The 23,410-nt window shown below is 44.3% G+C and overlaps 1 protein-coding gene across 1 annotated transcript in view; it reads left to right on the plus strand.

Annotated features, from left to right (window-relative positions):
* LOC107187170 (retinal homeobox protein Rx1-like) overlaps positions 1-22,931 on the plus strand; it is a 49,309-nt gene extending 26,378 nt beyond the window's left edge. Inside the window, exons 3-5 of the mRNA XM_015575185.1 lie at positions 21,759-21,856; positions 21,958-22,136; positions 22,768-22,931. Of these exons, the coding sequence (XP_015430671.1) occupies positions 21,759-21,856; positions 21,958-22,136; positions 22,768-22,931 (441 nt within the window). The remainder of the gene's footprint in view (positions 1-21,758; positions 21,857-21,957; positions 22,137-22,767) is intronic.
* Positions 22,932-23,410: the final 479 nt, after the last annotated feature.

Below are 23,410 nucleotides of genomic sequence, written 5' to 3' on the forward strand. Positions count from 1 at the left end.
AATTTGGAATCGACAGAGAGAGAGAGAGAGCGAGAGAGAGAGACGAGGCCGGATGGGCAATCGTTCAGCGCGCTCGGCCGCTCGACGATTGCCAATTGGAAAAATACTCCAATTCGATTACAGTTCTTTTTTTTTTGTCGAGGCTTTCGCACACCATCACGCCGGGGCAAGGAATTTCAAACTGGTCGCCTACGACGGGAAATACATTCGTCGAGGCTGCGGGCTGGTGGCGCAGAGAGGGAGGGGCTTGGGAACGGTTGTGAAACTAATATCGGAACCTGCAATCGTTTCTGAAAGCTTTCGAGAGCGCAATTTAAAAGCGATCTTCCCTGTTTTCGTTCCATTTACAAAGAAAATCGGACACCACACGGCGCGTATGACCACCACACCGCGTCGGGGAGAAATATTTTCGAAAATAGGGGTAGTTTCGTCGGTTGTTCGCGTTGGCCCAACACTATTAGCACCTCAAGTCGATTTTCCGAACGAGAATCTGTGTTGTCGCCTCGAGTAATGGAACGGTTACCAAGCAAAATGATTTTCTTGCGACGCCAAGGTACGTACGAAATAAAGGAGGGGCGCAAGAGAGAGCTTCTCCGCGTTGCTTGACGTTATTTACTGACACGTCGGCATGGAAACCCCGTTCAAAGGCAAAAGACACGCGGCGTTCTACAACTATTTTCTTGCGCAGTAAACTCACCCCCGTTAATGAAATTCTACGGAACTAACCCCTTGAACTATCAGCCCTGTGCTTGAAACACTATAATCCCTTCGTCTCTGGCAACGACGGCTGTTCGAGTTTTGTATCTTTCCGCATGGTGACAATTTCTTCCACTCCTAACGAATTGCCTATGTGATCAACCCTTTAACGCCCAGACCCTTAAATCCTTATTTCGAAATTACAAGACTGATATATAGGTTGTATCTATATTTTAAATTCGAAAATATCAATATTAAACATACCTATTTTTGTACATTTTTTCCCTGTTTGTTTATTCTTGAAGGGAATACGTGAATTTTGTCAAAGTGAAAACGTGTAGATCTACTTCACATCGGTGTAACTATGGATACTTGTTACTGTTCGAGTACGAATGAATGTTCGCGTACGAGTGTATATTTTCGACTGAATCACGATTTTCGTGTGACGTCGCGCTTCCTCAAAGTTCGCTGAAGGCGTTACCAAAATTCGCCTCCTTATTGGTTATGCCCTGAAGGGGAAGGCAAATTCCTCGGTTTTTCCAAGTGACGTGGAGGTGGAAAACCTCTCCTTCAGGACGCTAGAAAAATATCGCACACGTGGTCACGGTGCGAGTTGATCGCGACGAATTTTCGAGTCACCCAACGTTAGGGTTTATGGTTGTATTATCTGCGAGTCCCGGTAAAGCCCGACGCGGATGGGTCCCAGGTGACCGTGCGCACGTGGCGGACTGCAGACCAAATATTCGAGGCTTTTGTCTATTTTTCTCTTTGTGAACGAAATTAAATTGCAAGGGCTGGTCGCGAAGATGTATAAACTTCCCGGACGAAGGAAATAAAATAATCAAAAATAATGGTACCGTCTGACTCTATAACCGTCGTTTCGGTCTACGACGGAACATCGTGTTCTAGCAGCGTTATCCTGATCGTTTGTAAACACAGAATCGAATAAACGGGATTAAAACACTCTTTCCTCGTGCAAACACGATTACCGATGCTCACGAAAATCAACCTCGATCTGTTATAATCTAAACACACACGCAGACACATATATATAACATCCAACTTCCCGAGCGTATCGTATAATTAATTTCATAGAATTATTCAATCCATTCCTAGCTCTCGCCTAAATCAACCACTACCAGCGGAACGAGCCTCGATTTACCACGGGGCCCAGTTTATTATCATATTTCGCGAAACGATCGACACGGGAAACAACGTTGATTCACGGGTGTGTCAGGAGAAAATAACCGATCTCTGGATTCCCTCGCTATCGCAACCGATGTGAAATCGGTCGGTTCCTCCGCCCGGCGGCGCTTATCGGCCCGTTTAATTCGGTTTTATTAGGGGGACGATTGGGGCGAAGAGGGGGTGGAGGGGGTGCAGCGAAATCGTGATCGTTAGCGCCGACACGAGGCCGGCACGAATCGCAGGTGACTGTCTGGGTTAGGCGCACCTATATCTACGGGGTGTCAAATTAGTCACGCACGCCGCCTACCAACCCCCAGCCGATCAACCCCCCGTAACCATGGCTACTGCCGCGAATTTCTCCGCGCGACGCCGCCGCCGTCTCGCTTGCCCCGACGCAATTGCGCACGCAATGCGGAGAAACGTGCAGAAATTAACGTGGCCGCGGATCATGCGCGATCTAACGAAACCGAGCACGCCTTTTGGGAATCCGTGAGTTGCATCCTTTTTTTCTCACGTCCCATCTGTCGTACTTAGACTGTGGATTTTTATGCGAAATTACGTTTTCGAAAGTAATTCGTAACGACTAGAGAAAATGTTGAAATTGTTTTTTTGTTTTCAGTATCTTATTAGTAGACGGAATTTATGCGTTTATAGACTGTAGGGCTGCGTGAAATACAAGAGAAGACAAAACTTTCGTTAGTGCAATGAGTGTTCTACTTTATTCTGAACCCAGTAAGATACTTAAGAGGAGAAGGAAATTCCTACCTTCGTTATTGTCTTCACAGATTACTTTAGAGAATCTTAATTTTGCATAAAGATCCGCAGTTTACTTATTAGGCTAAGAATAAAATAGAAAACTCGTTGGATCTAATGAAAGATTTGCTTTTTATTGTACTTCGTAGTCCCATGGATGCATAAATCCGCAGTCTACTTATGATGGTGGAACTTTGTTATGGTGGGACATTGTACGTAGGTAGATTGTACTCATCAAATGATGAAAAAAGTCCTAATCGAAGAATTGATATTTTCAAAGTATTAAAAAATGTTGTTATTTCGATTAAAGCAACAGCCTCCTTCGGGAGCTATTATTTTTTATTTTTACCTTTGTTTACTTCATCGTTTCTTGTTTTTCTGGTCACAGAAGGCTTTTACGATTTTTATTAACTATCTTTACAATTTTCTTCATTTTTTATATATTACAGAATTACATACATGGTTTAACGGTGTAATAAGCGAATGATGAACTCGAGTTCTAAAGAAGTAAAATGGTAGTGTTGTAAAATTGGTCAAAGAATGTTGTTCAATTCGACAAATATTAACAAACACGATACTCCTTGTTCCTTCACAAATAGTAACAATTAAATATTGATAATATACTATATTTGGATACTTATGAACGGTAGTGTAGACAGGCTGACATGACTATTATCGAACGTTGAGGAGTTAAGCTTGACGATCAATATCGTCCGATTAACAATTAAGCTGCACGCCATTTCGATTTTCGTCTGTGCAAATGGAATGTCATTTATCTAAATGAATTTTTGTTGGATATCCTAATTGACCTTATGTGGAATGTATCCGTTCTGTTATACGATGTGCAGAAATGCTACATTAATAAATAAAAAAACAAGATTCAGTAACATAGTTTATTTTAACCGTGACAGAGATAGGTGTCGAGTCGGTTCTCCTTGTAATTGTTTCTTTTTTACGGGGCTGGCAGTAAATTATGTATCAGTGGGTTTGACGATAGTTCCATACGGACACGATCCCCGGTGCTCGCACCCTGCTCGAAACACCCTCGTGGTCAGCAGACCGAGAACCATAAGCTCGCAATATTAATACCCATACGTGGCACCATAAAGCTGTTTAGCAAATGGCACGCAGTGAGAATTTTCGCACCAGGCTGACTAATGATATGTTCGTATAGACCTCGATCGATCCCGGATATAAATCAAGATAATATCCCACCTAGTATTCACGAATTACTCTTGATCCACTCCTTATCCAGGAGGCCACCGAACAAAAAAACAACCTGTTCGAAAGTACGTACGAATGGAAGATCAGTCTATTCACCTAAAAGAAAAAGAATTCCTCCCCTCTATATCCAAGAAAAACGAGACTCATCTCGGGGTTTCACTTTTCTTTTCTTATCCCACCTCCATCATCCAACGCACGATCACGCTTCGACTGACACCACTTTTTACCTCTTAGACGGTGATGTCTGGGTCCATCCTAGCCAAAAATTTCAGAAACTTCACGCACCATTCCAGTTCACAGAAAGTAATCAAAGGGTACAAGTTGTTCAAGTTAGCATTTTACAAGAAGACCAACATATTTCGAAGTAATTCCAAAACACATCTAAAGACAGATGACTAAGGGTCTATCTCATAGGTTCCCCAAAGTGGTCGCTACTGCCCACCAGTAGCCATTAAGAAGATCTAAGGGGGCGTTCTAGTTATTTTATTTTCTTTAATTCCAATTTAAAATTTCAAGTTTCAAAGGTTACATGCACAACTACACTTAGAAATTCTGATAATATAGAAATAGTTTATTTTGAAGAAAAAAAATGTTGATAAGAGAATGCGGAGCCAAAAACGATTGGGAAACTATGTTCTATCTGGAACTAAGCACCGTCTTCTACCCTCGATCATCAAGAACGTTCATCTTTCGAGGGTTAATAATGGCCGCCGCAGACCGTACACATCTAATTCCGATGGACTGATACCTCGACCGGGGGTGAATAAAGACCCGTTCGGAGCTCGGTATCATACCTTCCCGCGGATACAAATGTTATTACACGCGAACACCTCTGATCTTCCGCGCGAGCTGCGAATGGCCTTTCTCCCCGGAGGCCTCCTTCAGGCGCCCGTCGGATCGTTTTTCTTGTGGGTGCGATGTTTCCAGGCGGAAAATAAGATAATGGCCCCGCACTAGGCGCGAGAGCCCCGTCGACGTGGGGGGATGGAGAGAAAATGGGGCGGGCGGGAAATAGCGAAGATCGTGGGAGCGGGACACCTGCTGCGTGCGACCAAGGGCGTCACGGGGGTAAGGAGAACGGTGGAGAGAGGAAAAAAAAAGGAAGAAATAACGCGACGGATCGTAGGACAGGCACGCTTCTAGTCCTAGGACGTGACAAGCGAGTAGAAAAATGTCGGTCATCTCGCGTGTAAACGGAGCTCCCCCCTCCCGCAGAGGAGCGATTGAGTGTCAGTGGCGAACGATGAAATAAGTCAGACGAATTTGTCCGTCGTGGTTCCGAGACGTGAACACGGAATCTAGACGTTTGGACGAAGTGCCCGTACTATTGGTTAAACCACACATACATGTGACTAATAAAAGAGTTTCAAGTTAGGATCGAAAGACAAGGGGGAGGGGAGAGGAAATATACTACTGATTAAAACTGTAGGACCAGGTCTAATCAAACGGTTTACCAAAGTTTAGCTTTTTTTCGGACTTTTGATATTTAATAGACCGCTTCTTGGAGATTTGTATGCCTTAATACGAATCTGCAAACGGTTTTTGCCAGCACTCTCAGTTTTCGAAAGATTTTGGAAGAAAAATGCAAATTTTCAAATTTGAACATTTCCGGTGTCTAAACAGTTACAGTTATTCGGTTGATTGTTACGTCAAATTATTCTATAAACTCTCCCAAATAAAATGGTATATGTTGTTATTGCATTATGAACATTTAATGACACCCGAAATTTTATAAAATAATTTGACGCAACAATCAACCGAATAACTATTACTGTTTAAACACAGGGAATGTTCGAAGTTGAAAATTTGCATTTTTTTTTTCAAAATTGAATTTCTCGGAAACCAGGATGCTGACGAAAACCCGTTTGCAGGTACCTTGCAAGCATTCACTCCATTTCGATCAGAATTACCTAACTCTATTTACGAACTACAGTAAGTCCTTGAAAATTGGCATTTTTTTTTTCAAAATCAAATTTCTCGGAAACCAGGATGCTGACGAAAACCCGTTTACAAGTGCCTTGCAAGCATTCACTCCATTTCGACCAGAGTTACCTAACTCTATTTACGAACTACAGTAAGTCCTTGAAAATTGGCATTTTTTTTTTCAAAATTGAATTTCTCGGAAACCAGGATGCTGACGAAAACCCGTTTACAGGTACCTTGCAAGCATTCACTCCATTTCGATCAGAATTACCTAACTCTATTTACGAACTACAGTAAATCCTTGATGAGTGTTCAAAGGCTCCTCGACACTGATAAGAAGAGGTCCCAAGGTGTAACGCTTATTTTTCAATAATATTTAGCACAATAATAGTTTATGAAATATTTAATGTTCCATGCCAAAAAGACTTGAAACACTCATCGAAGATTTTCTGTTACCGTATCACGCTACTCGCTGTAAAATGCCTGAAAACTTGGTCTTTCATCAGTCGATTAATCGGCAGCCGACAGTCTCCTTTGAGATGGTCCCTCTTCGCAGAAATTCCTGCCACCGCTTAATTCATTAAAACACCTCCCCGATTCATCAACCGGGCACTTCCCTCCCACCCCTTCTTGATCTAAAACGACTCAGGGGAAAACGGTTCGCGGGGGGTTCATGTCGTCAGTTTCACGGGTAACAGACTGTCGAGACTCTCAAGTCGGGGCGCAGAAACAACGTCCTTCGATCCTGCGGGTTCGCGAGAGCACGGGCGAAGTGGGTAAACTCTCGCAGCGCCGTCTAACGAGTATTATAATTACTGTCGCGTAACTCAATATTGCCCCCTCGATATGCTAAACTCCCGCGGAATATAGTGTTAATAGGCGTGGAATGGCGCGGGACAACACCACCCCGCTTCTATTAATTGCACTTCACCCTAAATGCAAATTGTTCGAAATTGAGCGAGGGCTCCCCGAATATTTGGAAACTCCATTACGGGTGGGGGGGGCCAGTGTTCGTCCTTTCGTTCGTAGCCACACATACACAAACGACAGCGCATCGGTGCGCGCGCGCACGCCTTCGATGCTGGGAACAGGACCGATTCGAGAGGAAACCGAGGAAACTTGACGGGATACAACGGGACGGGGAGTGGGTGGGAGAAAAAAAAAGGATATTTTCCCACCGGGAATCGATTACCTCCTCTTCCCCCCGTTCGATATCGCGAGAGGACGACGTCGATGGTTGATCGAGGAAAGGAATCGAATCTGGGAGTGATTTCATTATTATTGGGTACAGCGGACCTCCAGGTTCCCTGATGGCTCGAGGTTACTTGCGTCGGGAAATATCATCATTAACCAATTCGACGGTTTCCTCTATCAATTCCCTGTATTTTACCCGTGAAAAAAAAAGAATTCTAACGTCGTCGATAACCACGCCTGGTTCGAATGCAGTAGATTATCGTACGTCTCGACTTTGGGGATGGGAGAAATGGTTCAGACCGTTGGAATGTTTGTAGAATAAAAGAGTTTCGGTGACTCTGACTGTTCGTGGATAGACAGAGAATTGTCACGTGACAGTGGCTCCGCTAATAGGACCTCAGTCTCAGATTCGATTAATCGTGTGTTCGGGGCAATTTGGTTCGTTTGAGATCGGGTAAATTGAATTCTACTGTCTCGGTAACTTTAAAATCATTTATAAACCGAATCGATTATCATTCGATTGAAGCAGCTCTGAGTGATTACCAAATATTTATAAATATATGTAAGTCGTATACATGTAAGAGGAAATGTTTCCAGTCTCACGGTGTAATTCGTAACATCGTGTAACAGTGAAAAAGACTCTTAGAATGGCTCTCGAGCCAACAAACTCGCCTTATGTAGACATTGATGGAGCACTAATTACCGCCACAAGAAGTGTTTAAAACGTAAGTCACGTACTCGTGGTTCGAAGGCAGCCATTAAACATCTGGAACGGTTGTCGCGCGAGCGGGGGATGGGTTCCCACCCTCGTCCTCCCCAAGCATACGGAGGACGAGGCGAAGAAGCCCGTGAACAAGAAAGACGAAGGTCCATCGTTTTCCGTAAATACGTACGGGAGATTAGCTGTCCGAGGTTCTGAGGTCTGCGGCTCAATTAAGCACTCCGTTTAGCGCTTGACTAAAAAGGGTTGCCCGTAGAGAGACCCTTACTCTGACCCCCTCGAGCATCAATCATGTCAGAGCAACCCTTTTCCCGAGGGCGGTTTTGCTCCTCTATTGAGACGAAGTGTTGTGCTCAAACACAAAAACACTTCATTTGGCAGATTAGCCGTTAAACACCAAGGGTACGAACACGCGTCGCAGCCCCATACTGGAGTGGAGGGTGGGAGAAGTGAGTGGAGATGAGACACGAGCGCGTTGGCGGAAAAAAGACCGTGACGGCGTACGGATGTAATTACAGGGATAATTAATCGCGGCGACGTCGAACGAGTGAACGAGAGCAGGAAAGAGGACACTCGTCTCCGCGGCTCGATCGAGAAGAGACGGATAAGAACGGCCCGCTTGCGCGTGGAACTCGAGGCGATACTTGACACGCGATGATGTTTGAATCTAGCTAATTACGGACACAAAGTACACCCTCGTAATGAAACTTATCGTTCGTTGTAGCTAGGCGAATACATATTGAATGGTCTGCCTGGTAATGGTATGAACGTAGGATTCCAAATGAGTTTCGAGTCGTCAGGCGGTTAGAGGATCAGCTTGCAGGGACACTGCAACGTGCGGTGTATGATTGAAGCAGGGATTAAACTGTGACGATTAAAAAACACTGGACAGTAGGTACTGTTCGTTAGATTCAGTATTTATTTCAGACATTCGAGAAGCTTCGGTCGTTTAACAGGTTTGCGCTCATTGTAGATCTGCGCCAAGGGATAGAGGTCCAAATTTGGGCGCTAACGTGTTAAAGAAGAAGCAATCGGAGGAAGGAACAACAACTCGCAACTATAGAAAGGGAATACAGTGTTTTCGATCCTTATTCTGTTTATGATCACCTGTTCGCGTGATTAAATGGATTTCAACGTAACCCGAAACACAAGTCCCAAGAAACATCCATCAATAACACCAAATACCTTTCAAACAATCATAGATCATACCTAACCCAGTACCAGTTCGAATACAAGAAAGACGGAAAGCTTTTCCCACGAGGCAGCGTAGCAACGTCGAGGAGCACGTGAAACGGTGGTTACGTGGGCCGCTACGAAGGACCTTCATGTAGGGCACACGCATAGGGAATCCACGCATGTGCCTGCTCGTTTTAATATTCCATATAATGTTATGAAACCTTTGTCGGCACACGGTCCTGAGGCCAGCAATTAACAATTAGCTGGCGGTCCTTGTAATCGAATTACGGGGCCCATTGTCGGGCTCAGGTACAAACGTATTCAGTTCCACTGGTTGCTGCCATCGAATTTCTTGCCGCTGCATGCCCCCTCGAGCAAGGCCCGGGCGGCACGGCGCATAGATGCAAAATGCAACCGTGAAGGGGATCCCTTACAAAGGCGGGAGACCGAGCCACTCTCTACGCGCCAGGGGGATGAATGTCACTTCGTGAAAATATATCCGTTTCAGGAGTTCCGAGATTTCTCTACTCTCTGTCGTCCGGGTGTGGATCGCAGGTACCGAATGACGACGACGAACGACGACGAGGACGCGCTGCGGCCCGAGGAGCCAGCCGGATCTATGAATGCGAACTGGAAATCGCGCCGGGACAGATTAGTAACACTAAACTGCCTGGCCAGATCGCGCCGCCCCGTGATCCATCGGATACCGTGATCCTGGAGGATCCGTTCGCCCAGAGTCTACTTTTCAGACGGTACAGACGGAAAGTTTGAGGATAGGGATGCGTATAGATGGGATCTTGTCGCGAAGTCCCGGTGGCTTCGGACATTCCCGTGTTTTATAAGCTCGTGAATTAACAATGGGCTAACAGTGTTCTGATCGAGTGAATTTTTGCCGTTGACAGTTCGAAGGACATAGTTTTTACTAATGGGAAAGAATTGTTCAGATAGAAGATTACAACATTACTAATATGAAGTAATTGATGAAACTTGCGGAATAAACTATAGTACACAAAAAGGGAGCCTTAAATAACCATATATTGATCGTAGGGATATATTTAGACACAAACCTACATTTGGACCATTTCTATTTATCCATTGACTTGAACACTCGTTACTTTCATTCATACGCTACTACCAATCGTGTTAAAAAAATATTAAATGTTCCTGTTTACAAGTTCTATGTTTCCTCGTGTATTTTCATGGCGTCGATCATCGCTGACTACAATGGCAATACATATTAATGTATTTTTGGACATTGAAGTACTAGGACACAGGAAAACTGCTTGGATAAATGACATCCTCTGGAGGGATGGTTTCAAATAAAAGAATCCAACAATACCAATATAAAATAATTGATGAAACTTATGGAATAAACTACAGTACACAAAAGGGGAACCTTAAATAACCATAAGTTCGTACGAAAAACACGATTTTATAAAACCCAGTGCTCGGTGTTCACACGCGATCGAAACATTCACCACTGATCGTCGAAGTACGACCGTTCGACGAGGCCGCGGTAAATTAACAATTCTGAGATTCCGTTCAATTAATCCCACTCGACGGGCCGCAAGAGGTTCGTTTGATCGAGATATCGCGCGGCCCTTTAACGAGTAACCGATGTCAAACGCAGCCAGAGACAAGAAACGAAGGAAAGGGAAGCCATGGGTCACTCGCGTGCGCGCGCGGGAGGGGGGGGGGAATACACCGGATTCGAGATATATCCAGCAGAACTAACTATTAATTTGGTTCCCAGGCCCGGTAGTCGGGTACGGGGTTGGGGTAAAAGGGGAGGGGAAGAGGAATCGCCGTGAAGGGAGTCACACGGAAAGAAGACGAGAGAGAGAGAGAGAGAGAGAGGGGTTGGTTTGAAGGCAGGACCAGAAAGCCTCCGGGGCCAACAGATTACTGTGGCACACAGCCTATGGATCTCCCCCCTTCCCCTCTTTCGCCCCCTTTTACGCTACCCATCTCCTGGTCGACGTGGCTGGCCCCGTGAAGTTAATAATCATCAAAAGTCACAGTGTTTGTAGAGGGCGGCCGCCCTTTGTGCGCCCACGCGTGCTCCTGACGCTAATATGACTCCGCCCGGGCTTTATTACGAGTTATTAGAGTTATTACATCGGCGACGGATTTTCACGTGCAGCCACGGTTGCAACCGTGACGTACGCGCACGCATTTCCTTTTATCTCGCCCTGGTCTCGCGGTTTTTCCACCTTTCTTTTTTTTTCGAATTTTTCTCTTTTCCTTTCCCGGCGAACCTTTTAATTATCCCAATCGTGCCGCTCCGAATATCAGTGTAATCGTGCCACATTCCTTGTTAGTTTATCCCCCCCCCCCGAATCCCTCCCTCTTTTTGGTTCATGCGAACGATGATATTTCCGTTGAACTTTGCATTAATTAGGGGAAACTGTTTATTTCGTCGGTGGTGCGCCACTATATAGCGACACACGAATAAATCGTGATAGATATTTCCATGCGGGTCTAACGAGCGACAGATAACGAAGGGGTGGAGGGGAGTCATTGAAAGGAATTATTCCATCGTATGATTCGATGTTCTATGTATATACATTTTGGTGGCCTGGATATTCCCGATCTGTCGGTCATAATTGGACATTTTGGGATGGACAGTGAATATAACAGAGGTGTCCGGAATAGAAGAGACCAAAAAGATGCTGGAATTGAAACGATTATCGATTTGCTTTCTTTAGAGTTGTTCAGCAGTGTAACGTTCTCCGTAATGGCCGATAGGCAGATCGGGGGCGAAGATTCAAGCGCGGAACGTGAGTCGGGAGATGGTTCCGCGCGCCCGTGGTTACGAGCATATTGCCTGGTAAATAGCTGCGCGGACAAAGGGTGCATTCAGCCGGACACGATTCCGCGGCTGGCGACGAAAAAGGGAGTCCCGTCCACGGACAATGAAAGGCACGGTGTCAAAATACGAGAAGGCCATAAGGCTAATTTGCCGAATTTCTGCGTGCCTTGTTCACGCGATACACACCCCCGTTTGATTATGTCGGAAACGGAGCCGCGGGTCTATACCCCGCGGGCCCAGTTGTTTCGCCGGCATTGTGACCGAGTTTTTAAAACGAGAACACGGGCTAATGACAGCGGCCGGATAAAGGGATCACTTGCGGCTTTGATTACACCGCTGATCGGTCGATTCGATTCAGATCCGGAAAGTGGGATGGATAATTAACTGTGCGCTTTCGGGGGCGTTTCGGGGGTGGTTTTCTTGCTTTTCTTTGTGGGGAGGGTAAACGAAGAACAAGCGAGAAGTAGGATTTGATTGATACATTAAGGGAAAGTGAAGAAGAAATGTCGAGCATCGGTATGAGAAATTTTTCGTTAAACGGATAATACAGGGTGATTCGGTAGTTTAGTTAAGGGTAATGTTTTGGAGTTTGTTACTCGTAAGTAGACTACGTGAGTTTATGCAAAATGAAAATTTTTGATACCGATATCTGAAAGTTAACCTCTTTAGGGACGAATTTATTAAGAGTAGAAAGAATATTTTTTTTTATTCTTTGACTATGTTTAATTAAAATATGTTTCGAATTAAATAAGTTTCGGAATAATGTTTGAATGAAAGAAAAACGTACACATACGAGCTAATATCCCTCAAGAGGTTAAAATGGAGTATAATTTTGAATTCTGTAGTACTTAGAGGTTTTACTACGTTAATAATAACACGTAAATAGTATTAAACTCCATTGATTTTTATTTTATTGTATTTTCCGAGTTAAGAGACGCTATGAATGCAGATCACATCCGCAGTCTACTCATAGGAAATGCTACATTTGATAGGTACACTATCAGCCAAAAGTATGAGACCAGATTGTGACAATTAAAGAATGAGGAAAAGAGTATTCTACAAAGATTTGAGAAAAGTAATGCGTTAGAACTGATTGGAAATGATTGAATTTATGTACTAATTCATCAATCGTGAACTCTCGTCCCATACTTTTGGCTGATAGTGTACATTGAGAGATAGTAGGGAATCTTGGGAGAAAATTGGGAAAGGGTTATTGGTATTTAATTGCAGAATGATCAGTATCAATCTGAATATTCTGAAAGTAAAATGTTAGCAACGTTTTTATAATTTTGTTGAATTATTTTTACGTCGAAACGTCGAGCTCCTGCATCCCTCGTTCGATTTAAACCTCCCCTCCTGTTCCATCGACGTCGACACGGTCTTAATAAGAAGGATCGAATTTCAGGGCACGATTCGTGTTCTTGACACTTCCGTGTTTCTCCGATCATTGAGAAAGTCGATCGTCCATAATCCTTCGCCAACGAAAGAAGGAAGAAGAAAGGGAGGAACACAAAGAGCGAGAGGGAGGAAAAAATACGTTCAACCCTCCGTTGCACGTAATTGCCAGTATATTATTCGCGCTCGTCCATGAGATCTTTTTTTCGTGAATTACGAGAGGTTGCCTTCACTTTCCATCTGTCTGTCTTTAGATTGCCCGCAATTTAATAATCCTTTGTCATCCGGAAGGCTGCTCCGAGCGTATTAATAACATTTATCCCCGTCCAACCGTTGCTTGATACCGCCCGTTAAAAAAAGGGACCTCGATAAAAATGTCGCGGATATACGTGAAATAGAATATACTCGAACTAGGCCATCGCAACTAATATTAAGTGGGCCGATTAAGCGGCTCTTTACTCCGACGATTAATATCCGTCGCCGGTACCTTGATACCTTGAATAACTCCACGACGAGCAAACAACCGGAGTATTCGTATATTTGTTCATATATTTATTCCCAGTGGCTCGATAAATACCAGCACGCTATTTAAATAAACGCGACTTGCTTCGAAAATTCGTTTCGTTTCTTCTATTCGAGCTTTCGAATCGAAATGTTGTAGCTGTAAAGCGCTGAATCTTTAAAACAAGAAATGCTCGCTGCTCCGATATTTCTATTACTCTATTTTTAGGAATAGTATAAATTCATTATTTATACCAAAATATGGAACGAAGTACTTAAAACTGAACACAAACAATTTACTTACCTACCAACTCCACAGTATTTTTTAAATGGTTATTAGATAATATTTTTCAGTATCAGTGTGTCATTCTAACGAAGTTAGCTGCAATGCATGCGAAATGTTGGGAAAATAACTCCACCAGGACACGACTTAGACCCGGAAGTCTCAACAATAATAACTAGACTGCCGAAGTTTGTGCAACTCCCCAATTTCATATCTAATATCTAAGAATGAAAATGGGACAGAATTTACAATTCTGTATTAGAGACTTCACTACGTTAATAATAACACGTAAATAATTTAGAGAAGCTAGTTAAGGGATGCTATAAATATATAAACATCAGCAGTCTAGTAATAACTGTATGACGTAAGGCCATAAAAGTCTTGAATTTCTAAATAATATTTTACTATTTTATTCACTGTGAAACGCTTGTTCGACCAGTAGTGTATTTCAAATGTTATTCTTTCACCTCGAAGAGTGTTTCCGTGAGTCCGATCGCAAAAGCATCGTCGAGATTTCGATCGAAAGACTCCCGTTCGATATGACTTCCTGACACAGGAGATCTCCGTGATCCAGCTTAAAAAGAGCGCACAACAATTCATTGTTCGGCAACGGGTGGCGCGACAACGATCCTCTCGACCGCCGGCGAACGATCCGCGCCGTGTATCCTTCGTCGCTATACACGGAGCCGTTTAGCCTCATTGTAAAAGTGAAATCGCCTCGTGTTTGGGATGTTATTTGTAGCACATTAGTATTGTATCGCTGTACGACGGGGTTAGAGCCGGGGCGTTGGAGTGTTTAAGGGTGATTACACGCAACGACAGGGGTGGCTTTATTGGAAGAGGCTCGCCAGTGGTGCTCAATTCCCTGTATCTACAAATCCATAAATCCAACCCAACAATAATTACAAGAGTACAAGAACACCACGGAAAAGTTTGTTTTTCAAAGATAGAGCAACAGAGATCGTGAAATCGCGTCGTGAATCAAAATCGTGAACGAAAGTCGACTGGATCAACGGAACCAGCTCGGTCCGTTTAACTGGAAACCGACCGACCCATCCCCCGCCCACCCCTGTAGAATTGATTTAACTCGAACGCTGCACGAGTCACGCCGCATCGTCAATTATCCTCGGGGAACGTATCCGCACTGCGGATGCACAGACGCTGTCCTTTCGGCACGCTCCGAAAACCGAATCGAAATGAGAACGACTGTATTCGGATTGAATTTGCACGACAGTTTGACAGGGTCGACCCGATGTGGTAGGGGGAAATAGTATGGGCTAGGGTAGAAGGAGGGTTACTGGCGGAGAGTAGGAGGGGGAGGGGGCATAAAAAGCACGGTGAATAATAGACTCCAACCCTCTCCAAACATCTCCCTTCTCTATGCATACCACGGTGCCCTGGACCGGAATCTAGGCTTATATTCGAAACGTGTCCCCGCTCCTCTTCTAACCTCCCCTCCTTCCCCTTTTCGACATCCTTGATAGCGCTTTGATAGACTTGTAATACACCCGAAAGAAAAATAACTACCAGCTAACTCTGTTTCCCTCTATCGTGGATTAGTTTCGACAAATCGTTTCAGGTACGTTGACACGGCACAAATATGCTCGAGCGGACGTATGATATTTCTATCGACACTTAACATCTTGTTCTAGTGCGATTAAAAATGGCAAAGGTTCGTCGTGCGTACATAATTAATATAAATATATGCTAATGAAAAAGCATGTTCCTGTCATGTCGACTTACGGATGCTGTTTACTCGTAGGTATGCGACTTACAGATCAAAACTTTATCTACAATGACGTGCAAACTTAGTTTTCATTAGGGGAAAAAATGGTCAAAAAATTTGTCTCCGGAATTACTGAAATTTCGAATAAATTAACATTCGGTTTAACATTTGTTTTAGTGGTTGAAATAAATTTACTAAGTGGTAGGAGAGGGAAATGAATCGTAGATAGACAGAGAAAGAGAAAAGAAGAAAAAACGTCCACATACGAACTATAATAGTATCCTTCAAGAGGTTAAAATGGAGCATAGTTTTTAATTCTGTAGTACTCAGAGGTTTTACTACGTTAATAATAACACATAAATAGTATTAAACTTCATTGATACGTTCAATTTATTATATTTTCCGAGTTAAGAAACGCTATAAATGCATATCAAATCCGCAGTCTACTCGGAAATGGTACATTTGATAGGTACACTACCAGCCAAAAGTATGGGACCAGATCTGATAATTAAAGAATGAGAAAAATATTATTTTACAATAATTTGAGGAAAGTAATGCTCTGAAACTGATTGGAAATGATTTGTATATGTACGAAGTCATCGATCGCGAACTATCGTCCCATACTTTTGGCTGGTAGTGTACATTGAGAGCTAGTTGGGAATCTTGGTGGAAAAGCTTCACTCGAGCCAGAAACTCATCGCCGTCCATCCTCGTGGACTCGCGATTATCAATCACAATACACATTGATTAAACTTGCAATGGCAACTCGTCGATAGACAAAGAAAGAGAAACGAAGAAAAAAAGAACGTAGAATCATGGAAGCGTGAGACGCGCGGCGACACCTCGGCCGGGCCGCAACTCTTTCAAAAGAGACGTCGGAGGGCCCGCCGCCGTTCCCGCGAACAATGGACGAAATCTGTTAATACCGCCGCGGGACGACAATGTGTCCGACGTGGCGTGAGCGGCTCTGGGAATACCTTTTTACCGGCGCTAATCCAAACTCGAGAGCCGTTCGCCGGACCGAGGATAAAGCGATCATCGTCCCGGAACGATCATCGTCCGGGGGGTGAAGACGCCCGATCGGGAGCCGTGTGGATGAAAGAAATCGCAACGAACTGAGCGCAGGGAGAGAGAAAGAGAAAACAAAAATGAAACGAACTGATTTTCCGTCGCGATACCGATTCGTGAGTGTAGAGAGCTTCCGTCCACCGTATGTCATCGTAAACGGACGATCGGCGGATGGGCTGTTTCGCAGCCGCGCCTGGAACGACGTTAACGTCGATATTTTTCCCTGTAAACGACCACTCTGTTTCGCACTACGTCGTGTCGCGGGACCGAGAGACTTTCCAGGTACGACTGGCCGCGCGCCAGCAACGACAAAGTGGTTTTCTGTCGAAAGTAACGTGGTTCGACGCGTTTTCGGCGCCCCCTCCGACGATTTCCGAGAGCATGTGTTCCGGCGGCGTGTCGGACACACACGGTCCGTCGACGATTCGGAGATATCGCGACGATTTTTCTGGCCCTCGTGGGACTATGGATCAAGATATACGGTTCTTTGTTTTGTTTAGGAAATTTGTTTGGAAATTTGTTTAGGAAATTTTTTTTCTAATATTTGCAGTGTGTTTTAACATCTTCACGCCTGGTGTAGCAAATCTGTGGGACGGGCGGAGACTTGAAGCTTTGCAATTGAAGCTGTTTTGCTCGAGGATTTTTTCCAATTGTGAATTACAGAATATACGAAATTTTTTTAAATGAGTATATAAAAAATTAATTAAACTACCTTTAAAATAGGGAAAGGCAGCCGAATTTAGACCATTGCCTAGGTTGGACCAATACAGTAAATCCACGATAAGTGTTTAAAGGCTACTTGGCACTTAACATTAAATATTTCGTAAACTAATGGCCATATGCGACTGAAACAAATATCATTGGCTTCAGAATTCCAAGCTGTATCGCTGTGTTAAATCTCATTAAAAAATCAGCGTTACACCTGGAGACCTCTCCTTGTCAGTGCCGAGAGCATTCGAACACTCATTGAGGATTTACTGTAGTACATAAATAAAGTTACGTAATTCTAATCGAAATGGAGTGAATACTTGTAAGGCACCTGTAGAGGGTGCAAAGTATAGTTTAACCCTTGAATAACGAGCTGTGAAATATTTACGACTCTGCGGTCTCAGGGTCAGTTGGGACCCAAAATAATGTTACTCTTATATCTATGCCGAAAAGAATTCTCAAGTTGTATTTTTCATTGATGCCATGTAAATGAATAGATGTCTTAACTTTTTGTCAAGCAATCAATGCTAAATTAATTTTCGAAAATTATTTTGTTCTAAAAAGTGGGAGCGTATATAGAATGATATAAAGTACAAAATATATATAAATTGTGAAAATATATAAAAATGTAACTTGTCATGTCTAAACAATTTGTGTTGTATGATATAAAATATGTTTATGATAAGTGGTGATTGCATTAACAAACTTATATACAAGCAACACGTATTATCTATCATACTGTGCAAATTGCTTGCACATAACAAGTTACATGGACCCTTGACGAGGATAAAAATGACAATTCGAGAAAATTTTAATTATTCTTATCTTCACAGCCATTATTCGGTAAAACAATTAATGCCACAAATTCAGTAGAGTAGCCGTTAAAACAATAACGTGCGTCAACGCAAACAAACGACGAACCTAAACATTTCTCATAAGAGACGAACCTTTTCACCGCTTCAATCCCAAAGACCTTAATTATCCTAACTGCAGCACAATTCTCGAACGTAATTGCCTCTTAAAAAATCCATTTGTCTCGTCACTGACGCAAGAAGTAACCAGTTTCCCCGTCGAAAATCCTCAGGAACCGAAGCTCCCGGAACGCCAACAACGGTCCTCACCCTCCCCGCGTCCTTCGTAGGTCGCAGCGATCATGCGCGTTGGAAAGCGTCTCGCCCCGTTCACGCAGGGGAACGCAACGTCCAATTTTAATCCCGGAATTACTTCCATTTTATTCCAATTTTCTTGCATTTAAACCGTCTAAGCAAGTTTACCGTCGCAATATCATTGTCGAGTAGCGTCGCGCGCGAGCGGACCGAAGCGTCGTCGTCCACCAGGGGAAGAAGAAAGCTCGACGATCGAAACATGGAAGAAACTTGGGAGGATGGGGAGGGGGTATGGAGACGGGTCGGAGATGGAGAAGGTGGAAGTACCTACTCTAATAAATTTACGACGTAAAACGGTTAAGCCGTGTTAGCCCTGTTCTTTATATTTCCGCGCAAGAGAGAGAGAAAGAGCGAAGGAGAGGAGAGCCACCACCTTTTGCTGTTCGTGAAAAAAGGTGGGACAGAGAGGGACACGGTGGTGTTCTATACGCGACAGGCTGTCGTTGTGGGGAGAAGGACGAAGACAGAGAGAAAGAGAGATAACGGGGTAGGAAAGACGGGAAGAAGTGGATATATAAGAGATACGAAGGGAAATTCGCTTATTTTCCCATCATTTCGACGTGGCATCTTGTCCATGGCCTTTCCTCATCCACGCAGCCAGGAAAGAAAATTGCTTCTCGTCCTCGAGAGCGGAATATCGTCCTGATGAGCCCGGGAATACCTCGATATCCGTCCAACCCCCTACCACCCCCTCCTGTCTCACCGGAGTCATCCTTGGCTGGATGCCTCGTCGTTCCTACCCACGTTTTAAGCCGTTTTCTCTTTCGTTTCTCGTTCACTCGACGACGGGACATTCAATTTGTTCGTTATTTATTATTCGTACGCGGCACTACCGCCGCGCGGCGAGAAGTCTTCGGGGGTAGACGGTGGCGGAGGGTAGAGAGATGACGAGCCGAGGGAATTCAGGGAGTTAAACGGGAAATTATGGAGTGGATTACATAATAAAACGAACCAGAGAGAAACGTTATGGAGGAATGATGGGCGAGAAACGCGACAGGGGGATGGGACGTTACGGTTCGCTCGAAGACGGCGCGTTTCGTGCTGGCGGGCCGACGGAGGACGAGGGGGATATTCATTCCGACGGAAATCTTCCCGGGGAAATCCGATTCCGAGATCCGTGGATTCTCGCGAGTAATCGGATTGATTGATTCGTCGTGTCCTGTATCGCGGAACACAATGGTTGTCTATGCGATAAAAAATTCTGGTTTTCCGTGCAATGTACAAGGAGGGTTCAGAAGCCAATCAGTGTAAGTCAGTCTTTTATTGAAAAAGAAATATATATATATACATGTATTTTATAAATATAAATTATTCTTTATTTGTTAATAACAGTTTATAGTTTTTACAATGCATTTTCGAAACAATTATCTCTGTTAACTTACTTGTGACCGACACTGATTGGCTTCTGATCCTTCCATATGTATATTTGGACCCCAGAACCAGAGTGTATTAAGTCGCACTTACTAAATTTTAGAGAGCAAATTAAAGGCGTGAAAGCCTTGTGACTTTGGAACCCTTCGGCAATAATTCAACGAAAAACAATCGCTACCTTCGAACTATTGGATGTACTTGAGACAATTCTAGATATATAAAAATGGTGAACATTGCATTAAGTACTTTAAATGATGGACTTTAGACTATGACTCGGAGCAAGATATGGAGTGAATCTCATTTCTATCCTATTATATTAAAAACTAAACGACTTAGAACGAAATAATGTTTACCATCGGAAGCAGTGGAAAATTTGCCACAAGGAACACGTCAAATGTCGTTTTTCAAAAAAAGTCGACTTAATACAGTCTAGCTCTGGGGTCCAGATCAGTTTCTATCACGTTTTAGAGTCTGGATAAGACCAAATTCACAAACAGATGAATTTTCCTCGTAGGAAGGTAATTTCCCTTATTTCGGTCGAACTATAAACTGCAGAACCAACGATGCCGTCCCTTCTTCCGAATGGCACTCTCGATCCACATAAACTATTTTCTCCTGTAATTCAACGGTCGCGTCCTCCGACTTGTGAACCTTGAAAAAGAATATATGTATTTTTAAACCTATCCTCCGACCACTCTATTAGCCCCAAGCACTGTCAGAATAACAGCCGTCCGCGCGAACAGTGACTCCGCGATTTCGGCCACCGCCAAAAAAAGGATCCCTGCGATCGGAGGCGATCGCTACCATCGACGTATCCCTCAGCATTCTCTCCCTCTCTTCCACCCACACGACTACCTTCTACCGTCGTGCATTCGTCACGGACACACTCGATAGGGCCTATCGGCGTGTCTCCGCGGCGCTGAATAATTCATAAGCCGAGAAGCCAGCAGCCGATACTTATCGCGATAGACTTTAGCCGGCTGCCAACAGCAGCCATGTTACAATAAAGAAATCAGCATGGCCGACCGTCGTCCCTTTCATCCCTCCCGCGCCCGTCACCGGCTTCCTTGGGTCCACCTTGGAGCGCCGTCGCCGCCGTCACGTCGCTCACTTTCGATTTCGCCCCGTAGCAGCCTCGTTACCCTCTTGATGCCGAAGGGTGGCCCACCCCCCGCCTTCTCGCGCCGAGGCTGACTCTCCCTACGAGAAAGCTCCCTTCTTACCTCCTTTTCTTGCCCCCCTCGGAGCTGCTGCCAGCCAGGGGTGGACCGCCCCGCCCAGAAACATTTCTCCGCAACCCTCCTTTTCCGCGGTGCTTGGTAGCCGAGAGAGAAATTGAAGAAACGAACGGCAACGGGCAGGGAACAGGAATTGAAAGGAGATGGCGAACGATCAAACGACAGGGAAGAAGAGAGAGAACGTGAGGTGAGGGAGAGAGATACGAGATGTGACTGACGATACCTACAGGAGGAGAGAAAGTTGAAGATGAAAGAGATAGAGGACAAGGGAGGTTTGGCAGCCACTTTTCTCGCCCTTGCACAGCATCGCGCCAAGGGAACTCCATTTTCTAGCCACCACAGTTAGGGGTTGTCTTTCCACTTTCGAACGCCCGGTTAGATCCTCCCCCTGATTCGTCCGTTGTGTAGGAAAAATTCTTGCTGTGACTTCCTTCGCCGTGACTCCTCGAAGGTAATTTTGCCTCGAGCTGAATCATGATTCTGGGATTGGGTTTACGGGTTTCCCGCTTCGTTTCGTTTTGCCCCTTGCGACTTCTTTTGTCCTGAGAAACAGGAATGTATTAATAATATATATATAATTTAATAAAACGTTGTTTTGCATTCTTTTTGTTTCAGGTGTGGTTTCAGAACAGACGGGCAAAATGGCGCAGACAAGAGAAAATGGAAGCCGCGAGACTCGGGCTCAACGAATACCATCATGCTACCAATATGAGGTAATTTTTCCATGAGAACTGATCGAAACTGTATGCTTTTTTTTTTCTATTCGACTGTTTCTTGTTTATTAAGTTAATCGTAAATTGTTTAATCATCGTAGAAGTATGACAGGACCAGCTCTGGGCTTGCCAGGAGATCCTTGGCTCACTCCACCGGGATTATTAAGCGCTCTTCCCGGTTTCCTGGCTGCACCTCATTCGGGATATCCCAGTTATCTAACCTCCCCGAGACGACTGCCGTCGCCACCGAACGTCGCCGCCGTTGGAAACGCCGTGCCGGGTAAGCTTCATCCTTTAATAATGTTTCCACAGAATTGAAACGATACATCAAGTAACGTTGGAACCATAATGAAACCTCTAACGATCTGACGAACAGTGAACTAATTACATACTGAATTCGTCATTGTATAAAAGATCATTTAGAACGTCCTGTTACGTTACTTAACACTAGAACTGAACCAAAGCAGTCAAAATGACTGGTTACTGTACTCTTATAACGATGACCAGAATGTCAGAACGATACATTTTCTCAGATCTTTTACGACTTTTATTGTAACATCGCAGTGAAGATATAAATTAATTTACAAATATCGTATATTTTCAAAAGTTTGTCACGTTTATCGATTCGATAGAAATATGTATATATGCTTATCATCGGTAGTTTTAATGTTAAAGAGACCTACATTACGATCTGGACCTCCTTAACTAAACTATCTAAACAATACTGAGCCAAACCTAAATAAAACAGGCCATCTGAATATTTCGGCTGGTGATAAAAAGAGGGTTAATAACTCGAACGATTCGATTTAATTTCCAATTTAACTTCCAATGTTTCAATCAAATCATTTCGCAACGTCTCGCCGTTCTGATTCGGTAAACATTTCACTGCAGATCTCCTGTTTTATCTACAGGGAGCCTGACAGCAGGGATGACCAGTATAGGGAACGGCGGCCACGTTCCGACAGCGCCGCCGAGCCCTCCCGGTCACGATCCCCGCACGACCAGTATCCAGGCCCTCAGAATGCGGGCCAAGGAGCACGTCGAGAGCATCACCAAAGGATTGCAAATGGTCTGAAGTTTAACGTACAACCGACGATCGCTACAACCAACGTCCAGCCGCAGGGTGGCCACCATTTCAACACAGCGGGCGTGACGAGTTGAGCAAGACTACTCTACCTTCGATCCCACGAGGAGTGTGTCCAGTCATCGGTCGTATCAAACGAGCCACGTTCTCCCGCGTCCCTCTTTCCAGTTGGTGAACGACTCGAACTGACCGTTTCTATTCCAGTGGGACCGTTACGACATGGAAACGGGACAATTATCGCCTATACCAAAGGAACGATCAGTGAGAATCGAAAGATGGCCTAGCAACTGGTCCAAGTTATTCACCTGTTCGATCGGAAATAATCAAATTTCTCACGTCGTTCCTTGATGTTCCGAGGCCTCGATTTCAATCGTCCTTCCCTGTTGGATATAGTGGCGAAGCTGTAGTTCACGATAATAGTGCAATAAAGAGGTCACAGACGCGGAGACAATTTGTATCGTTGCGGGTGG

This window comes from Dufourea novaeangliae, unplaced genomic scaffold (assembly GCF_001272555.1).
Source record: "Dufourea novaeangliae isolate 0120121106 unplaced genomic scaffold, ASM127255v1 scaffold14, whole genome shotgun sequence".
Taxonomy (NCBI): domain Eukaryota; kingdom Metazoa; phylum Arthropoda; class Insecta; order Hymenoptera; family Halictidae; genus Dufourea; species Dufourea novaeangliae.